The sequence below is a fragment of the Pezoporus occidentalis genome, unplaced genomic scaffold (genome assembly GCF_034315485.1).
Source record: "Pezoporus occidentalis ecotype Australia unplaced genomic scaffold, CSIRO_AGI_Poc_V1 ctg128, whole genome shotgun sequence".
Classification (NCBI taxonomy): domain Eukaryota; kingdom Metazoa; phylum Chordata; class Aves; order Psittaciformes; family Psittacidae; genus Pezoporus; species Pezoporus occidentalis.
The window spans coordinates 739696-760597 of record NW_026913082.1 but is presented as its reverse complement, the minus strand read 5'-3'; the positions used below and the strand labels follow the sequence as shown (position 1 = coordinate 760597).

The 20902-nt window shown below is 46.9% G+C and overlaps 1 protein-coding gene across 9 annotated transcripts in view; it reads right to left on the bottom strand.

The window, feature by feature from the left end:
• PDGFA (platelet derived growth factor subunit A) overlaps positions 1 to 14246 on the bottom strand; it is a 54752-nt gene extending 40506 nt beyond the window's left edge. For 3 of the 9 annotated variants that reach the window (XR_009962665.1, XR_009962666.1, XM_062607989.1), the window contains exons 1-4: positions 13252 to 14245; positions 12072 to 12168; positions 4609 to 4713; positions 2311 to 2498 (exon numbers count right to left, since the gene is read on the bottom strand). Coding sequence is in view for 5 of the 9 variants with exons in the window: in XM_062607989.1 (XP_062463973.1) it covers positions 2311 to 2498; positions 4609 to 4713; positions 12072 to 12168; positions 13252 to 13314 (453 nt within the window). In the remaining 4 variants the exon portion in view is untranslated. Of the gene's footprint in view, positions 1 to 2310; positions 2499 to 4608; positions 4714 to 12071; positions 12169 to 13251 lie in introns of all 9 variants that reach the window. The other 6 variants (XM_062607991.1, XM_062607990.1, XR_009962668.1 and 3 more) reach the window with 5 other exon arrangements.
• Positions 14247 to 20902: the final 6656 nt, after the last annotated feature.

Genomic DNA, 20902 nt, shown 5'->3' with positions numbered 1-20902 from the left:
TTGAACCCTACAGACTTTGAATCGTGTCACAGGAAGAGAATGCCCCAATACTTGCACCTCTGCTACTCCTCCCATACTGCCATCTCTTAACCTTGACTACAGTGGCCCTCAGTAAGACAAAGAAAACACCCTTTGCTTTTGCCAGTTGGGTGATGCAAACCCACTTGCTGACCTTTCTGGATGAACATTTTTCTAGTGTGAATGGGCCAGCTATGATCTCACTACCTTGTCAATGAAGGGGAAGTGGGGAAAGCCTTTTCAACATTCAATCAAAAGAGGGCTTTTATGCAGTCTGACATCAGGGGAAAACACAAGACGGCTTTCCAACTGCACTGCAGGCATAGCTGAGAAGGCTCTCCAAAACTGCTCCCCCCTACCTTTCCAGTGACCCTCACTCTGGGCCAGCTACTTAATGGCATGAGCAGACATTCAGCTCTGAACACAGGATTGGCAAAAGGCTCATAAACCCATCAATTATATCAAAGCTACAAGACGATCTGACTCTGGAGGGCATAAATATGGATTCTGTTCAGAGATTGCTGGTGTGACAGTGGGGTCAGCCTACAACCTTTACAATGAACATCCTGTTCCTGCTTGACCTCTTGTCCTTTTTTTTCCCCTTCTATTTAATGACTGTTCGGAGCAGTCTTGGAGCTTGGAAAACAACAAAAAGAGTCCTCCGAAGCTGGCTGACGTATATTGATATTGCTGGTGGCAATATATTTACACAGCCACAAAAAGCAGCTGCTCAGCTGCGCCTGCTCTGAGCTTGCACCCTACTAAAATGAATGCATATCTAAAAGCACTAAAACTGTATCAGCAGATGGAATGAGAAACTAAGATTTCCTTATTGTGGCATTGTGCTGGGAAACAGCCCCAGCAAAGCTGCTGCAGCTGGGGAGTCTGCACCTTCTAGGGAATCCTCAGTGTCCCCAACAGCAGGGGATTCCAACAGCCAAACCGCTCAGCCCATAATCTTTCCCATCACTCCAGGGGTAGGAAACAAGCACACGGCTGCAGTGTCACACACACAGGTATCAACAGCAAGTTCACAATACAGGGCTCAGCTCTTTGCTGGGCATCTTCAGCTGCTTTGTACATAGTGGTTGCTACACAAAATTAACTGGAAGCTGTACCAAACTCAAAGGCAACAGCACTGTATATTATAACCTGAAGCACTTTGCTGTTTAGCTCCTGTTCTGAATGCCTTACTATTGTGGTGCTTCGACTTCCCAAGTTTGTTGTCAACTATTGAATAATTATTCATCCCAATTTTTTTCCTAATTTTTAACTGTTTCTGCAAAGCATACCCCACAAAGGGCAGCAAGTGGAAAAGACTGAGGGGATCGGTTCAATGTTTCTCCAGCTTATTTAGGTGTGAAAACATTTTTCAGATGTTCAGAAACAGAAATGAGAAAAAAACCCTGCTCAGATGTGTGCCTGTGTTTCACTGTGAAAAACAGTGAAACAGCTTAGATGCCTTTTCTGTTTAGGATGTATAGTAACAGCACCTTTCTCAGTAAGAAATCCATCGCAAGCACAACGCTCTGTGTTGTTGGGCAATTCTATGATCAAGAATGTGGGGTTTTTTAATTCTGCTCTTAAAATACTCAGGGCAACAAGAACTCAAGAGTCTTAACAATATAAATGGTGAGTGCAAGCCTAATCTCCTGCACGCAGATGTAGATCAACATTACTTGTTTAAATACTGATAAAAATTAGAACACATTGAAGCCGAATGAACATAAGAAATACTTCACGTAGTATTTACTGGAAAATTGCAACAGGGATTTTGTCTAATGAATAAATACAGCATGAAGCCGTTCAGTCTTCTATCCCTGGGGTAAGATAATTTGAAACACATTTTTTCAGATCAAAAGTGTTATGTTGTCAAATATAAAAGCCCAATTTAGGCTGCATAATATTTAATTAAGAAAACAGCATTCCATACTGTGATTTATTTATTTTTTTAAGTCCAATGCCCCTTGAGTCATTTTATCATCTTAACTTTTAAGATTTGTACTGTGCAAGATCATGGGAAAGACACAATCAGCTTTATTTTCATTACAGGAGAAGCAAAATCTAAAGGGAATCATGTGAAAATCAAATCCAAACCCAAGATATTCCAGTGACCATGTAACTTGAAAAAGCCATCTGTGCACTCAAAATGGAGAGGAGCGTTGGATCTGATCCTGCAGCTATGAGGGTGGGTAATACAGATCCAGGTCATACAGAACAGCCACAAAGATACCTGGAGGTTTTAGACTTAAAGAGGACCTTCCTGGGGCTCTGCAGCCACAATCTGCTCACCTTGACACTTCTGTGATGTATCCGCGAGGGCTGGCATTTCACGCTGCTGGTGTTGCAGCAGCCAGTGCAACGTTTCACTTCCACGCAGGGTGGCCATATCAGGAAGTTGGCAGAGGTGGGATCAATCTGACTCCGAGGTATCTCGTATATAACCGTCCGTGTTTTGCAGACAGCTGGGATAGCTTCCTCTGCGAACACAAGAAATTCACACTTCCAGGTGAGCATCTGCTCGCACCTCCGAGCACCCAGATACTTTACATTTACGAGTGGCACCCTTAGCTGGTGGGTTGAGATGGTGCTCTCAGTTCCCATTGCTTGCTGACAAATCAGTGCTGAGTACTATCTGGCTACCACTAAACTGTGTGTGCTATCCTAGGGAGAAGCTTGACTCACTCCCAAAATCCAAGCCCTAAAATGAGGGTTTACAATGGCCTGGCTTCCAACATAGCTCAGAGTTCATACCATTAGATAAGACAATCCTGGCTCTTTAGAAGTGACATCAAGCCAGGGGCTTGTCCAGATCAGGTGATCCTCTAATACAGCCTTATAGCAACTGCGTAACAGCAGCTGTTATTTTATGACACTGGGGCCATCACTGCACACATATACCACCACACTAACATGCGATACCTGGCAAACACCATCACAGAAATTGTGTTGAGAGCGGTTACACCACACACAAATTGGCTGAGCTGGGAAACAACCCACAGAAGCTTGGAACTTTCAAGTCTTAGGTTTCCATTTCCAAGACCTTAACATCCCCACAGTAGGCAGTCTGGTCCATCTGCCATCCCAAAGGGCAAATGCCATTGTTTCTGAATGAAGTTATCAAAGCTTTGTACACGGTGGGCTTTACTTAATTTGTTATTTCTTGAAAGAGGCAAACAAGAGAAGCATGACCGAAAACCCAGCAGCTATACCAATATTCTGCTGGGCTCAGGTAAGGTGACCTTATAGGCAACAGTTGCTGTAAGGATCATAAAGAGTAGCTCTGTACTGCTACATGATGCTGCCACAAAAAATACAAACCATGTATCTTTCTCAGCCTAGGGACTGCCTAAGAAATCAAGCTGGTAATTCCAAACAATCCAGAAAATAATAGCTATTGCTGGGACAACTTGTTTGATGGCACATTCTCTGAAGACAGATTGGATTTTTTTCCTTGCCTTACAGTGGAAGCAGTGATAGCATTGGGTTAGATGTGTCAAGGAACTGGAATACTGCCTGCACTTCTTCAGTTACTGCTGAAGTACTAGAAGTTCAGGCCTGGCCTGTTCCTGTAATATGAAAAACTGGGCTTAGTTTTGAAAGAGATCCATTTCAGCCAACTAAACAGAATGAAAATTCTCAATGCCATGAACTCAAGAAAATTAACGGATCCAATACTGCAAGATAGCTGGCAACTCCTCCAAGTTATTGAGCATATCCAGTTCCCACCGACTTTTATGGGGAGGCATTCAACACCTTGCAGAGTAGGGTGCCAAGTGTAGCAGACTGTTTCAGAACCGCTGTTCTCTAGAGGCATTCAATGTGACGAGCACGCTTGCCAATTCACACTGCAAATCCATGCTGACAGCATGCTGTGCTATCTCCTGCGTACCACCATAGCTTCAAGTACAAATACACTGACTCTGAATTACCTATAATAGATAAGATCATGTTTTCCATAGTCAAATGGAATGGCAAAACACTCAGAATTAATCAGATGAACAAGCACTGCATACAAATCCTATTCTAGCCATCTCTCTAAATTTATATTTGAGCTTTGTTGGATCACCATCATTATTGTTTAATAGGAGCAAAACCCTTTGTAAACATGCCTGGTGCCCTATGCAGTGATGGAAATCAATGCCCCAGCGTTTCCATCAATGGCTTTTAATTTTTTGGATAAACTGTTTTTTTTCTTGTGAATAAAGAGTCAAGCTGTTTCCTTTTGTGGCGGTTCTGTACTGAAAACTCTACCAACTGTTGATGTTTTTTAAAGCACACTGCTCTGGTTGTTCTCCACACTATGAATTATACATCGAATATCACAGCATTTTCTAACCAAGGTCTAGCTTTCTAACATGCTACAACAAGAAAGTGAATGTAAAGAATTTGTGCTTGTCTGTCTCCTATGGACATCCTCCAGAAGACAGCTTCTCAGGCAGCGGCTCGTTGTGTGCAAAAAGAAAGGCAGAAATAAACGGCCTTTTTCCTTTGTGCATGACACATTTTTCCAGTGAAATGTCCCGCCTGGCTGACCAAAAAGCACCCCCTCTGGTTTTACCCTCCAAGTACAAATAGCTTGTTTCTTACCAATGCTTCTTTTTCTGCGAATGGGCACAGGACGATTCTCTTGCACATGTTTAGCAGAATGAACACTGTAAGATCTCAAGTTTGTTTCTGAAACATCATCATATCCTAGAAGAGGAAACAAAACATTAAACCTCGGCTATGCTATTCCCATCGATATCGCTACAGTGCTGTTCCATACATATAAATCTGTGCTATTCATATGCACAAGACCAACTCCTGCTGCGATTAGTTTAATGTAACTCCTTTCAATGCAATTGCGAGGGCACAATGCAGGGGAGACACATACATTAAACGTCATGTGTAAGCATGCACAACTTAATTCTAACATCCATTTTACTGCAAGTCCCCAGAAACAGTGCGCACACTGCAAAACAAAACCATATCTGAAGTAAAACAATTGCATTTTTATGTGGAACACATAATACAGCTTTTTCTTTCTGGAAAGGTGTAGAAACAAAAAAAAAATTATACTTTGTGTGAAATGTTTCTTAGAAGATTTTTGACATTTTGGTTTGAGGCTATGGTAGAAAACGTGGTATTACACACCCAACAGCAACAATGCTGCCTCTGTCAATTTTCTCTTGCTTGCTTTTTAGTACAGTACTAGGACAGAATCAAAAGCAAAAAGTAACTAGCATGGGTTTCCTTTTAGCCTCTCTGTTGCAGAACAAATCCCCTGTGAAGTATCCTAACCTTTGGAGGGGCATCTGAAGCTACTGCAAACTCTGGGACTGCATCCAGGCCTGTCTTATTCCCTAAATAAGCCTACCACATGGGTTAAAGGGCCATGAGAAAAAGCAAAGATGGAAAACTTGGCATTGCATTTATCATGAAAAACCAACAAAATAACTGCTCCAACTATTTGGTTTTGTTAAGTGAAGCAGCCCAGGTCGCGTCCCATGCAGTGGGGTTCTGAAAACAAGCAGCACAATCTGCAAACAGGGGATCAGGCAGATGTAAGCAAACCAAGGACGACATACAGATTTCAGCACACCAAAACCAAGACTTGTAGCACTCTGCTTCTTGGAGTGCCCTCTGTAACGTCACTGGAGAGTTTCAAGGTTTCACTGCTGGTTCCAAAGGAAACTGCGATGCGTACCAAAAAATGTAAACGACTATTACACAATACCCACCCTCTCTACAGCACCCTACATTCCTGTCTCCTGCACTGTTAGCTTCCTGCTTCCAGTTCATTTTGAGTTGACGTTGGAGCTTGGTTTATTCTTAGCTTTATTAGTAATACACATCATAAGGGTCTGCTTTACAAACACACCAACTCTTGTCTCCTCCCTCCAACAAGTCCTGTCCTAAAGAGTCTGCAGTCTGTGAAATCACCTGCAGAGCTTGATAAGACATAATGAGAGTGCTATCTTCAGCACCTGAGAAAGAGCTCTGTGCCTCAAGGGTTATCTTCACTTCTTGGAAAATACTACCACAGGTAGCTAAGAGAGGACGAAATGGGAGGTTCAAGAAGGAACGCCAGGATCACCCACTGGTCCTATTTTCCTTATCATCTGAATAGATTCCTGTCTGAAATAAGCCAGCATGAAATCCAAAATCTCACTTTACCCAAGTAAGTCAGCTCCTACGTCTTACGTAGAGCGCTTGTTTCCCATTGGTTTCAATGGGAAATTTCAGCACCAAACTGATTAGCTGATAGCCAGCCTTATTTGCAGTCCCACTCCTGTAATGTAAAACACAGTGATGGCTAATGGATTTTATTTCTGCTTTTACTGTACCACGTACTCCAGGAAACTCATCAGTGGGGTAAATAAAACGGCTTCCCTGAAACCCCACAGGAAGTTTGTGACTGAGATGGAGAGTGGAGCCAGGTCTCCTGTACCCCATTCCAATGGCACCAGGCCATCCACCTGTCTCCAAACGGTGTCATCCAAAATGAGGATCCGTTCTGATGTTCCTCCATCCCTCTTCTGCTTCCTAGCACTCAGCCACCCAATACCTTTGTACTGACCTGCTGTTTGACAGCTTCAAGTTGTCACAGTGTCTCCCTCAATTTGGGGCAATGAAGTGATACTCAAAAGAAAGCAGCATGACTTCTGCTCAGCATAAGAGCTAAGCTAGGCTCAGAGCAAGAAGCATCTCTGTTCGAGTATAAACACTGTTTAAAAAAGATAAAACACAAAACTAATGCCTCTAATCCGAACTGCTTGGTGGGCTCAGACATCCTGCTGAAAAGAGAAACTGTTGATGATGCCAACTGTACGGCAGGCCTGAGCCACAGGTCCTAATCCCACATTCAACACGCTGGCACAGCTCCCTCCTAACATGACTGAATTCTTGCTGCCTTGTTTAAAGAAACTAGTAAGACTAAAGGAATAGGATGATCAGCTAACCAATATGTTAAGCCATGTGCTTATATATAACTGCTCAACTCCGCTGCAATTAGCCATATTCTATCATCATGTTTATAAAGCAAAATGACATGTCGAGGAGCATGTGTTGCTTATAAGATGATTTCTAAGGTGAGGAAGGCCTCTGGCTCATACTGTATCTCACTGTCTCACTACATATCTTAGGCATGTATATCATTTCAAAAGTTCATGTCTCGCTGCGGGGGTTCAAGAAAGAGATCTACGCAGCTAGCACAGCAGACTGCAAAATGAGTTCCAGTCAAACCTCAATGCATTATGCATCACAAATTGTATTCTTTCTATTGACACAGCACTGATGTGTTTGTGCTTGGTGTTGTGTTGTTTTTTCTTTTTTAATAAACAGAATTATGGAGCACATGGCTGGAGCCAGAGGATGCTACAATGCTAAAGGGGTTCCCCTGACCCCCACAGGCATTTGGAAGGAATTCCATTTCCCAGTGAAGCCAATGGGAAAATCACTGCACTTCAAGCAATCTTTAAATCAACAGGAGTCTTGCCTGAGCAGGACTGAAAAATCAGAAAGTCAGCTTTGAAACCCACACTTGACTCTGGATGTGTGGCCAGAAGGCTTTTATTTCATTAAAACAATGATGATAAACAGCACTCCCTAGTTTGACTTTAAAGAAGCCTGATGCCTAATTTGCACCAGTTTTTCCCCTTAATGTACCGATCTAGGAGCATGTAGGATAAGGATATGCTCTTAGCAAAGGAAATGGGAGTTTATGGGTGCTTAGCGCCTCACAAAATGAGGCTCCAAGCCGAAAGCTTAGAAACGGGTGGTTCTTAGTTTAGAAATTGAACACTGCTTGTCTCTAAGTGAAGATGGAGGATGCTGCACGGAGCCAGATTAACGCAGCTCTCAATGTTTTAATAATACCAAAAAAATGTTTTCATGGCAGCAGATCAAGAAATTTCTTCTGTAATCTTTCCTGTACTGACAACTTATCAATGATGGGTACAAAAACTCTTGCAATTAGCCTTGGTCAATCCATTAGTGTAGCTGAAATTGTTCTTTTTTGTCAGACTGGCATTTTTCCATGGGGTCATGGAGTATAAATCACAGGAGTTCCTGTGACATTCTGCCAGTATGTGATTACTCTTCCCACTAAATAAGCATGTGGAAAGCATCCTAAGACTACTGCTATTTTCTATTTATCAATTTATCCTTTCACATTGCCATCTCCTTCCCAAGCAATTTTATGTGAGGTACAATCCCCAATGCATGCAGTCAACACAAACCCTACTAGACATCGCTTTGATGTGCATCCAAAAAGTAGAGGTCCAAGACTTCCAGTACCAACAGCAGCAGTTTAGGAGTATTTTTTTAGTATTTTTTTTTTTATTATTTTATTTTTCCCAGGAATTCAATGTAAGGTACCATAAACTGAACTGGTCTGTCTTACAAATCAGTCCTAGAGCCAGAAAGCCCAAGGCAATGTCAATCTGCTTGTTTGATCTTCCTTCTGGCTGATGCAAAATATGCCCTTCTGACATCCAACTGCAGAGATAGATGTCATTAAGTTTTCAACTTTGATCTATTAAAGGAAATATAAGTAGCAGCCTGCAAGATCCTGTTTTGTTTCGGGCTTTTTTCCATTTACCTAGATGTGATCAACCAGCTGTAAAGGAAGAGGAGTATTCCCTCTGTCTGTCTCAGGAAAAACACATGGCAGATGCCCGCCTCTCATGATGTTTAAGAGGTGCAAGGAACACAACCACGTTGCACTGTAACATCCTTAATTCCAGTGCCATGCCACAAGCCACAGTCTGCAGCAGATTTTCCAATAGACTGAGCTCTGCAGCAATCTAACACTTCTCCCTGAAAGTATACTGTTAATTTAGAACATTTCTCCACTTAACAAAAGCTGCTCTGCTAGTTCTTAATCACAGGCCGTTAAATTCACATGGCCTAAGGCGACCCTGTGGTTGATGCCCTTAAACCATGCGAAGAAGCACACTCAGCCCTGCCTTTCCCCACGCAGGGAGATGACTGGGGGAAAAATCTGTTCCCAGCGGGAGGCAAACATAATAGGTGATGAAATGAACCCTACCTCCCACAGGACAGATGGGAGAGGTGAAGCGCGAGGAGAAAAACCACGCTGCTAAGCCAAAGCACTTCACAGGCGGCACATGGGAAATGCCCCCGTTTCAGTGATTTAGGCTGTTAGTAGTAAAACTGTACTCTGCACGCTACAGCTGCCTACTTCCTGGGATCCTGCACGCTTTCTGTTTTAAATAGGGTCACACTCTGCTCTCCGTCACGCCAATGAAACTCCGTTGCCAACTATGGATCCCAGTCGTAGCAAATTAATACAAGACCCTGTTTTCTGATATAAACAGAGGATTTTCCTATAGCCCTTACAGGGGTTTCTCTTTGCATTGGACATGCAGCGCTGGGCTCTGACAAACTGGCCTGGATTTTCTTTTTTGAATACAATGATAAGCTCCATGTTGGGTACTGTTTTTCTTTAAGTAATATGCCAGATGGTCTGGGGGTGTGGTTTCTAATTTTACGAAGGGGGTTATCAGTCATCTCTGTGCTACAATATAGAGACCAAATCTGTCAGAATAGAAGAAAAACCTGCCCACTCTGACTTACAAAACTTACTTTTCCAATTAAAAATATATGCTTTGCATTGCAGGAGAGAAAATTGCTGTTCTTCCTTCATTTTTCACAGATTCTGCCTTGTTACTCAGGAATATCAGACATTTTTTGCATGCATGCCTGATCCTGCAAACTCTTACCCTACAAGATCATTCTTAATTCTCAAGTCCACCCACTGAGTTTAAACAGGGCTACTCACATGCAGAAGGACTGGCAACACCATGCACTAAAATGAGTGAGAAAATAATCACTGGAGTGTTTGTATTCTGAGCCTCAGTTTAAATCAGTATATGCTATAAAACAGAAATGTATCTACTGGACAAGACCTCGCTGAACCAGCCCTTCCCTAAATGCAATTACAGCCCTAAGGAAATACGTTTCAGAAATACCACCTTACCAGTGACAACTAGAAAACATTTGATTTGCTAATCCAAGCTAATACTAAATATAGTAAACAGGCCTAATCCAGTTTCCTGAAGAAAACATGGTGATTTCAATGTTTGATAAGTCACTCTGATAAACCCTTAATAAGAATTACTGATGACACTAAAGACTGAAGGACTGTACCCAGAAAACGCACTGTAGGGAGTAAAGACCAGTTACTCCCCATGAAGATCCAGTCCTGCCTATGTAGCCCAGAATAAAGCTTAGCACACCTGCAGAAAGAGCACTCACATAAGCAAGAAGAGGATGAAAGGCTGAGTATTTTGGGTTTATTTTTTAATCTTGAGTTCATGTCTTAAGGCATTACTGTTTCATGTTGAAATAGTGAAATATTTATGTGTCTTGTTTCTCTAATGGGTTCTAACCTGACAAGCTGCACAAAAACAGCAAAATGAAACAGTAAACTTGCGGCTGACCTCTTCAATTTTTGGTCGTGCATCCTCTGGTTAATATTTGCCACGAGGTAAATAATTATTTTCTGGAATAAATTTCTCTGCTACATCCACTAATTTATTCAGCTTCACTTGTCTGCTTGACTCCCTTGCAATGGAGCCATGTGAACTTTTGCTCTCCTTCTAAGTGGTATTTAAAAATGAAGCGTGTGCTTGTTACACTGGGGTATTTGAAAAAATAATATCTTCTGGTAGCTACAGAGTACTGCCTCACATGCAGAAGCAGCATGCAGTATTTTAAAACACTCAGATCCAGCCCTTCTGCAACGGCAGCCAAGCCTTCCACTGAGTTCACTGGGAAAAGAGATTTTAGCAGTAGTACACTTGTCTGGTCCAAAACAGTCTTCAGTGGGGAAATATGTATTGCATACCCCCTCCCTGTTGTGAAAGCTTTTTTAATTGCAGTGATAAGCAATAATGATGAAGCACTGCTCTCCAAAAATATGAAAATAATGCCAACAAATGTGGCAATTAGTAATTAGCCTCTATGGTAAACTGTTGTGTAAGAAATATTCCCATTTTCAGTGTAATGAGAAACCGTTTGCTCCCTAAGCACATGAAAATGGAAAGCTCTGTCTGTAAAGCACGCTCCTAGTGCATTCCTGCTCATTAATACAGCACTACACAAAAAGCAGCGAGTTAAACTCTAGAAGGATCCTGCAACACTGAATGAAGGTGACTGAACCTGGCACAGACTTTACAAAAATACACAGCATATGGCTTAAAAGGAGATGGCCCAGTACCAACGTAGCAAGAACTCATTCATTTTTCACCATGTTTGCTCTTCAGAAAGATGCAGGTTTCCCTTGGGCACATCAAAGGTGCCGGGCTTATTCTCTCTCAACTAGGGGAAGAAATCACCAGGAACAAAGTGCAGCAAGTGAAACCAAATGATAAGAAACCCAGTACTACAGTGCTTCTAGATCTGATTTACTGCTGCAACGATCTGCTTGAGCTGCACGTTCTCACTACACCCATTTGCATGCCTAATGATGCAGAAAATAGCCCTGCGCTATTTTCTTTTTCGGGGAAAAAAAAAAAAAAAAAAAAAAAAAGTGTATTTTTAAGGGTAAGCTTCATATGCAGGTTCCTGTTTAAAATCAGCGCGGATGGTTTATTTTCCTTTTAATAAAGCCCAGTGCTTGAAGAGACATTACTTCATTCATAAATATTGTTTCAAATATTTTAAATACCTCTAGGACAGTAGTTTAAAGATAACAGAGCAATGCAAGACCAACAACAAACCTTATGGAAATTCCTCTCCGCTGAGAGACGGAGAGGTCTGAAAACACAGAGGGTCACCAGGTCCCTCTCCACCCTGAGCCCCCCGAAGTTTTTAATTCCCGATCGGCCCCTTTGGCCGCCGCCTCCCTTTGAAATGAAGCTCCCGTGCCCAGGGCAGCCTGGCTCTCGAGGCTGGGTCCCGCACGCCTCACGTCTCGGAGGGGATGCAGCCTGACGGAGCGGGGAGAGGCGTGCGGGGTGCTGCGCCGCGGCCGCCCGCTGTGCCTCCCCCCCGGGGCGGCGGCGGCCGACGGCGCGGAAGGAAGGAGGACGGGACTAATTTACCTACGGAGTCAATCTCCAGGAGGCGCTGCAAGTCGCGGATGCTGTGGATCTCGCTGTGCGCCAGCCGCTCGATCAGCTCCTGCGGGATCTCGGCCTCCTTCAAAGACACACACACACCGCGGGTCACTGCGCAGCACCCCTGCAGCACCAGGGATCTGGCGCTTGGGGGCTGGGGGGGGGGCTTTACGGAGGGTGCAGGGTGCTTGCTGGACGTGTTTGATGAAACGGGGGTCAGTTCCGCACACACACGCTTCCCTCGGCTCCGCCGGGCGCTGGAGCGCTCCCGCCCGCTGAACTGCGCCACGGCTCATGGGGCGGCAGCCCGGCTCGGAGGAGCGTGTGCCCGGCAGAGCTGCGCCTGCGAGCCGAACTCCACGGCTGGAAACCCGCCCCGGGGAGCCGCCGCCGAAGTTCACCCCAGCAGGCGTCAAGTCCGCGGCGGGCGCGGTGCTGCCCGGACCCGGTGAGAGCAGGAGAAGGAGAGGGGGGGACCGTGTCCCACGGGGCCGCCGCCATCCCACCAGCGCCCACACCGCGGCTCCCAGTGCCAGCACACCCGGTCCCGGGAAAAGTTACGGGTGGCCGTGCACCGCGCCCGCCCCGACCGGGGCCACCTGTAGCCACCCCACCAGCGGCTCCTCTCCCCGAGCGGCCCCCGGCCCTCACCCGCCCTGCGCCCAGTGCTCTTCAACCACGCGGGAGGGGCACCTGGCTGGGGGGAATTAAACCAACTTCTGCCCGCGGCACTCACGGTGCCCGCGGCCGGGGGCGTGCAGCGCCGTGCGCCGCGGGGCGGCCGCTGCCCTGCGGCTCCAAGCACCCCTCTGCCCGCAAATCGCCGCAGCCCGACAGCGCCCGCGGGGCGTGAATATGTATATGTATGTAATACAGAGTATGTATATAATATACACACATGTCAAGGGCAGCCAGCGGCCCCGGAGCGGAATGCATGGTCATTATTCTCCTACGCCGCTGACCCCTCACGAAATGGCAACTCCGTCTCTGCCTCGGCCGCGCCGGGGCTGTGGCTGGGTCGGGGCGGGCGCTCGCGGAGGGGCCCGGGGATGCCGCGGAACCCAGGTGGGCAGCACACACCACCACCACCCCCCTCCCGCCCTCCACCGAGCCCGGCCGCGGCGTGCCCCAGGGACCGAGCTCGCAGGAAGCCGCTCTCACCTACCTCGGAGAAGGTAAAGGACAGGTAGCCAAAACCTATCAGCAAAACGCAAGCCCAGGTCCTCATCGCGGTCTAGTGCACTTTAGACACGGAGGGAAGGCAACGCTGATGGAGAGGAGCTGCAGGCCGGCTCCTGCCGCGCAGAGATTCAGTACCATCCCTCAGGGGAAAGGCGGCGGGGCGGCTCGGGGGTGCTCCGCATCCAGGGCGGGTCGGGGCTGCCTCGGGGCGGCGGTGCTTGAATCGCGGCGCGGCCGCTGTTTGTATGTTCCCCTCGCTACGGGAGAGCGGCCGCTCTCCTTCCCGCCGCTCTCGCTCGCTCCTCTTGGCTCTTAGGACTAGACCAGCCGGTACTTCTGCATATTTGCTTAGATCAGACCAAAGTGAAACCCAAGGAGTCGATCCGGAGCGCAGCCGAAACGCCCATCACCTGTCTGGGGCGGCTGGCCCCCCTCTCGGCGGGCGGCGCCGGGGCCCGCCTCCCCCTGCCGCCGCGGCCTCCCGCTCCGACACCGGGACCGGGACCGGGGGGCCGGAGCTGGCTGCCGGCTTCCCCCCACCCCGCTGCGCTCAACCTCCACCCGCTCCCCTCTCTCAAAAAGCGGGGGGACGGGGGGGTGGGGCAGAGGGGGTAAAAAAAAATCAAAAATCTTTATTGATAAGGATCGCAATGTTCCTGCTGCCGGGAATGGTCCCGCTCCCCTCCCCGGCTGCGGCGAGGTTAAAAATAATAATCAATTACGAATAATAGCAGTGATAAATAGGAGCAATACTGCGAGATCTCGCGGGCTGCCTTGGTGCAGTTCCTTCTCCACTTTGCACGGGAGAAAAAGGAGGAGGAGGAAAGGGGGTAAAATTATATATATATATCTATATATATATACGCAAGAAGGTTTAAATCCCAAGGGGATCGGAGACGAACTGCAACTCCTGGCGGAGGAAGGGCTCGGGCTCGCTCCGGAGCGGTGGCCGGTCTGGAGCGTGGCTCCGGCGCGGAGCAGCATATACCGCTCCCCGCCATGCGCCTCCCCCGTCCCTCCCCCCCGGTTTTCCTGGCACCAGCCCCACAAACAACAAGTAGTGGGGGGTGCCGCCCGCTGCACGGCTGCTGGCGGGGCGCGGGGGCTCTGCCCACATGTCAGAAAGCGGGCGGGTGGGGGGGAAGAGGAGCCGGGAATGGGGAGCCGCCCCCCGTCCCTCTGCGGCACGGCACGGCACGGCACGGCGCGGCGCGGGGGAAGGGCCGGGCGCTCTGCGCAGCAGCCTCCGGGTAACCAACCTCCCGGGATCCACCTTGTGCCCCTGCCTTTATGTAAGGCGGAGGAGATGGCCGTGGCCACGGAAGGGTCGGGTGGGTTGGTGAGGGGTTTAATTGTTATTATTTATTTCCCCCCACACACACACACACACACTTTTGCCTTTTGCCGAAGGGGAGGGGCAGAGCGGCGGTGGGTTGTGTTGTGATTTTTGTTTTAACGTAGCTTCTTCGCTGCTGTGGCAGCGCAGCCTTCATTGCACAGAGCACACACACACACACACACACACACACGCGCACCTCCTCCTTAAGAAACAGAAAAGCACCCCACAAAAATAAATGGAAGGCCGCTGGGGGGGCAGCGGGCTCCCTCCGCCCTGCGGCACCCGGCTGCGGCATGCGCGGGAGAGGGGCTCCCCACCGCGGCCGCGGAGATGCGGCGCCCCGAGTCGTGTCCCCCCCCCAAGCCCAGTGCCGGCCAGCGGAGCACCGGAGCCGGGCGGGAGCAGCAGGTCGCTTCCCTCTTGCCTCCTCCCTCCCCGAAGAGCAAATGTCCCCTGTCCCCCCGCGCAGACCGGGACAAGGTGCCCGCTGCACCCTGACATCTCCCTGAACTCATTGTGATTTAAATAACAGCCCTTTCTCATCTAAACAAAGCATCTTAATAGCAGATGCAAAGAATTCAGCTCATCTGAAAATCCAATAGCATTTAAGTGGATTAACTGCAATAACACAACTGAGGAGTGATACTATCCTTCATGGAAGACAATAGACTGTAAATGCACAGCCAGGGAGACTTATCCTTTCATCTCTGAATTTCCTTCAGCATTTCAAAAGCGAATGCTTTCTAGAAGCCCTGAAGGGGTTTGCACGCTACTGGCTTGGACATGCTTCTAGGAAACAACCTGTGCTTTAATGGGCACTTTGCAATTGCATAGAAGTTCCCACCAAAACAGAAGTGGCCTTTCAAGTACATTTCATTCTCTCTCATGATGTCATGTAGACTTACAGGGTGGTCTCCAGGACCACAAGAGGGGAAAAAAAAAAGGTGGGGGTTGAAAAGAGAGAAAAGGAAAAGCGATGTAAAAGATTTGGAAGCACTTTAAAAGGAGAATGCTGCTGCTTTCTGTTGTTTTTTTTTAAGACAGCAAGTGCTGAGCCACTGTGGAGCCTTTCTCCAGTGCCTCCTGATACACAATAATGGTCCGAGTGCCACCCTGCAGCAGCCCCAGCTGCAGGCTGCACAGGCAAGCAGGAGGCAGGGCAGGGCAAGTCATCCTGATATTTGTCATCACTTTCTTCCACGGGGGTTGGCATCGAAGGTGTGAAAAGAGGTGACTTCAGTTAGCCAAAAAAAAAAGATCTCATCTGCGCTTATCATTTGCTGGGGTTAAAGAAATAATGCTTATGGTCTGTGTTGTCATAGTAATAACAAAAAAATACTTACCAAACAGTGAAATAGACTCTGACAGTACAGGCACGTGGAGCATCTACTGCTCTCCTCCTTTCACTGCCTAACGTGTCCCAGAGCAGAAGGGCTGGTATGTGTAGCTTTTTCAAGTGGTGTTCCACTGTGAAAGCCGACAGAGAGATAACTCCTACTTTATCTATTGGTTAAAAAAAAAAAAAAGAAAAAAATCTCTGCAGTTTAGTTTTTTCTTACATTTCCCTCGCTTTCTGAGAGCCAAACTGCATCAGCATCTTTTTTAAATCTGTCATTGTGGAGCTCAGATAAGCATCTTTCCTCTGGGTCAAGTTACATTTGGAGTAGCCTTTAACATGAGGCTGTTTATATGGATCATTGCAAATATTTGATAATAATGCAAAATATGTAAGGTCCCAGGAGAAACCAAAGACCAGGAAACATAAAATTCACACACATTCTGCAAACGACTTTATACTTGGGTCGTCTCTCTGCTTACAAAACACATTTTCTCCTTGTCTGTTGTTTGATCTAAAGAAGCATTTGTGCCATGTGAGTCCTTACAGGCATGAAAAGATACATCTGTGTGAAAAACATCACGCAAAGTGTATCTTTACTTCAGCATGGCACCTTCCTATAGTCCACAAGCCTATTAAATATATGGGAGTCAAATATAAAATAGCATCTTTTAGGTAATATCTGTAAGCCACACATGTGGAAGGAATGACAGGATGGTATTTATACATGTGAAGGAAAATCAGTACAAAGAACAGAGAACTAGAAGATTAGAGTCTGCACTTTATTTATCTGAGAGAAGTGAGGAAGATATTGCTTGTCTCATTTAAAGCACGTACTGTTAGAGGTCCCTCAAATGTCTAGAATTATACCATGCCAGAGTGTTGAGAGGGAGGATTCCCAAGGTTTGCACAGCACTTGGCATGGGGGAAGGGATGCAGAAGCTCCTTGACACAAAATGAAACTACTTCAGTGACACCAGCGATTTCTGCAGGCGGTGACGCATGAGGCCAGGGTGCCCCAGATCAGGCTTCCAGCACTGGCAGCGGAGCTCATTTAAATCTCTGCTGGCTCAGTTGTTAGAAACAGGTCAAGCCATGTAGCAGGACCAGTTTGAGTTTCACATTTGGAGAGGGATTTTTTACAAGACTATGTAGGAATAGAACAAGGGGTAATGGTTTTAAACTGAAAGAAGGTAGATTTAGATTAGACATTAGGAAGAAGTTCTTCCCTGTGAGGGTGCTGAGACCCTGGCACAGGTTGCTCAGAGAAGCTGTGGGTGCCCCATCCCTGGCAGTGTTCAAGGCCAGGTTGGACAGGGCTTGGAGCAACCTGTTCTAGTGGAAGGTGTCCCTGCCCGTGGCAGGGGGTTGGAACTGGATGAGCTTTAAGGTCCCTTTCAACCCTAATCATCATATGATTCTATGAATCAGAGAAGCATGCCAGGACTGCAGTGCATGAGAACAACCCAGCCACAGGAAGAGAACTGGGAGAAGCATGGTCCAGGGATGGGCAGCAAAGCAGGTGTTGTAGTGCTTGGGAAGGGGCTGGTGCCGCCAAGGGCACAGGGCTGGTTTCAGATGGTACCTGCACCCCTGTGACTACTTCGGAGGTCAGCCTGAAATGTTGACACTTTCTTGGCCCTCATGACAAGCCTTAAAGTTGCAAGAGGAATTATTTCATTGCAATCACATTCCTGCTGGGGAAGTCTTGGGAAATCCGTCTAAGTGTTTGTCAGGCTTCTTTTTAATGGGGGTTTTGCCTCATTGATGAATATGTTAAAATGAACAAAACAGAACTTGGGTAAGGGTTTCTTGGAGAAGGGTGGCCTGCTTTTGTTGTAGTGGCCATTTGGGGCTGGCTAGATTGGTTCCGTGTGTTCAGCGGGATGCATCCTGCCACAGCAGCTGAAAAAGGACCTGGCTCCAGGAAGGGACCACAAGAAATACTGTTAGTGATTTGGACCCATACTGTTCAGCATCAGTGCCACACAGTGTAATATGAAGGATAAAGGTTCAGAACATAAAACCCAAAAAGATAGATAGGAGGCTCATCACTTTGGGTGGTTTCTCTCTGGTTTTGAACATTTCTTTGCCTATAGATCCAGAAGGCCATGGTGGGGGAAGGTCATCCTCCCACTCTGCAGCTCGACTGTTGCCTGCCTACAGAAACTAGCACAGAGCTGCCAGAGGCACAAGTACATGCAAATGCAGGAAGGGCTGATGGCAGGCAAAGCGACCCCTTTCCTAAAACCTCGCCCATAAAGAGCCATGAGGAAAGCTGCAAGAAGGACAAGCAGTTATTATTCCAGCTGGTACACCTACAAACATAGTTTCCTCCTTTTCCAGCTCTTCCTTTTGGATCCTTGCACTGGCTCCATCCTTCTGGCTGAGCTTTGTTGTCTTTGAAACTGTTGTTGGTGCAGCTTTCCAGTTGCTTTCAGAGTTGATAATTTTCTTAAATAGTCAAAAGATGCAAATCTGATGTGAAGTTCCAGCTTAGTGGAGTGATCAGAAGGGGCTCACAAAAGTGTTATGATGTCCCTGGCCCTGAACACAAGAGGACAGCCAGGGCCCACATCACCTTTTTTGACACTTAAAGACACAGTCTTTCTGGAGATGCTTTGCCCTCCTGTGAATGGGGTAGGGTCCCACTAGAGCTGATCCTCCCCCAAAACTGCCCCCTTGACTTCAGTGGGGGTTAGACCCAACTCTTCCTGGAGAAATGGTTCAGTTTAATAAAGTAGCAGTCATGTTAATGTGCTGTTCTCATCCTGCAGCCCAGCTGCTTGTCACCCAGGAGGTTAAGCAGCACAGCCGAAAGCAAGGGGCTGTTTGACCTTCCCTGCAGCAGGAGCCACTGCTGAGTGACACACAGTTCACCTTCAGGGCTGGAGTATGAACTGGCAGCCCTGCCAGCCTGGGTAGCAAGATACCATGTTTAGGCATTAAATGAGGGCACTTGCATACCAGGACAGGCCGCTATTTTAGTGGGTATATGAAGTTGCTCCCTGCTCTCCACCCCTGTGGGACAACAGAGCTGCTGCGAGTGCAGGATATCCTCTGCCTGGTGGATAAAGCTATTAAAAATGGACTGTGTTCTGTCAGTAATACTTAGTTCATCCAGCTGAATAACTGTAAAAGTACCAGCCCAGGTTAAGATACGTTGATACAGGTTGTAAATGCAAGCAGTGCGCTCAGGGCTCAGCCCCCGGGGTGCAGTGCAGGGTGTGCTCATCTCTCTTCAGCAGTGTGGGTGTAAAGCTCTTCTCCTCTGACTCAAATCAAAGCCAGTCACAGGGATTCTGTGGAGACCATCCAGGATGTAACTCAGCCGTGCTAAGTACCATAAAATTGTGATATTATTCTTCATTGTTCATAGCTGGGAAGCCTGTAGAGGCCTAGCTTGGAGCAGTCCATTTTATTAAGCTCCATCCAAACACAGTGAGATAGTTGTTCTTCAGAAGAATTCGTATTCTCAAAGTGCAAGCCACCCCGTTTGTGTTCTTGTATCCATGCAACCTCATCGCTCCTACAACATTACACATTTGTCCTGTGAGATTCCCTCCCTTACAATAAAAACTCATGAGAATGATACACACATACTCAGCTCTGCACTCACCAGAGGCTGCAGGATCCAGCAGTACCTAAAGGACACAGGAGATGTGAAGGCTGCTGTCGTGGAATTGCACATTTATATTGAAGTGCAGATGTTTGTAATGGCTGTCAAGTTTCCTAATTGAATTTCTGAGCTGTTTCATCACAGAAATCCAGTGAATATAGGCAAAGGAGAAGAGCACAGAGAAGGATTGGTCGGCCCTTTTTTCCTTGCTTTTGTTTTATATTAACTCCAGTGTAGAGTGGTACATATTTTCTTTCTGTACATTTTTCTTTCCATTTTCTTACATCTAGGAATTCAGCAGCCTGATCTTCACATGGTCTTAGTGTTGCGCGTCATTCAAAGGACAATGCATAAAGTCCCCACACCAGTGTAAGTATCTATCCAGAGGGCTTCATGGAGCTCACACTACTGAAGTCATAGAATCATAGAATCACAGAGTGGTTTGAGATAGAATGGACCTTAAAGCTCATCCAGTTCCAACCCCCTGCCATGGGCAGGGACACCTTCCACTAGAACAGGTTGCTCCAAGCCCTGTCCAACCTGGCCTTGAACACTGCCAGGGATGGGGCAGCCACAGCTTCTCTGGGCAACCTGTGCCAGGGTCTCAGCACCCTGATAGTGAAGAATTTCTTACTAATGTCTAATCTAAATCCATCCTCTACCAGTCTAAAAACATTCCTCAAGGTTAAGTTAAAATCCCCCAAAGCTAATCCTCTCTGAATGCTTCCATCCTTTTGAGGCATGCCGTTACACAGACGCACTGATGGTGGTGGCCAGACCAGAGCAGGCAATCCACGTTGTGGCATCTGTCCCCTAGCAGAAGTTCCCAGGGAATTCAGTGCTTTCCAGCTTCTTAATACATTTGACTTACACATTTTCTTACTAAAAGCTGATAAAGGTCCTCTATGACCACAAGGCACACCAGTAATCAGAAATGCAGAGAGAACGTAATGAAGCTACGCAGTGAACCTGCCATGTGACTGCGGCCAAGTTGAAGATGAGAAGCTGGGAGCAACTGTTTCCAAAGCCCTCTTCTCTTGGCCACCCACCACCTATGGGTAATTTTTGCATTGTTCTATTATGTTCCAGGTCCAACAGACCTCCTGAAAGCCCCCAGTGGTCACATAATCTATCTGTATCACATGTAGATGTCTTAGCTTGGTCTTTCACCTGCTTGCCACCATCTCATGGTCACTAGAAGCACGTTTTTGCTGCTGGGCTGGAAACTGCACGCATTCCCGCATTTACACCAGAAGTGAACTTCTTGGATCTTGTAAAAGGTGCAGTGCAGAACCATCTTCTCCATCCTATTGAATGTAGCTTTTTTTGCCTTTAAGCAG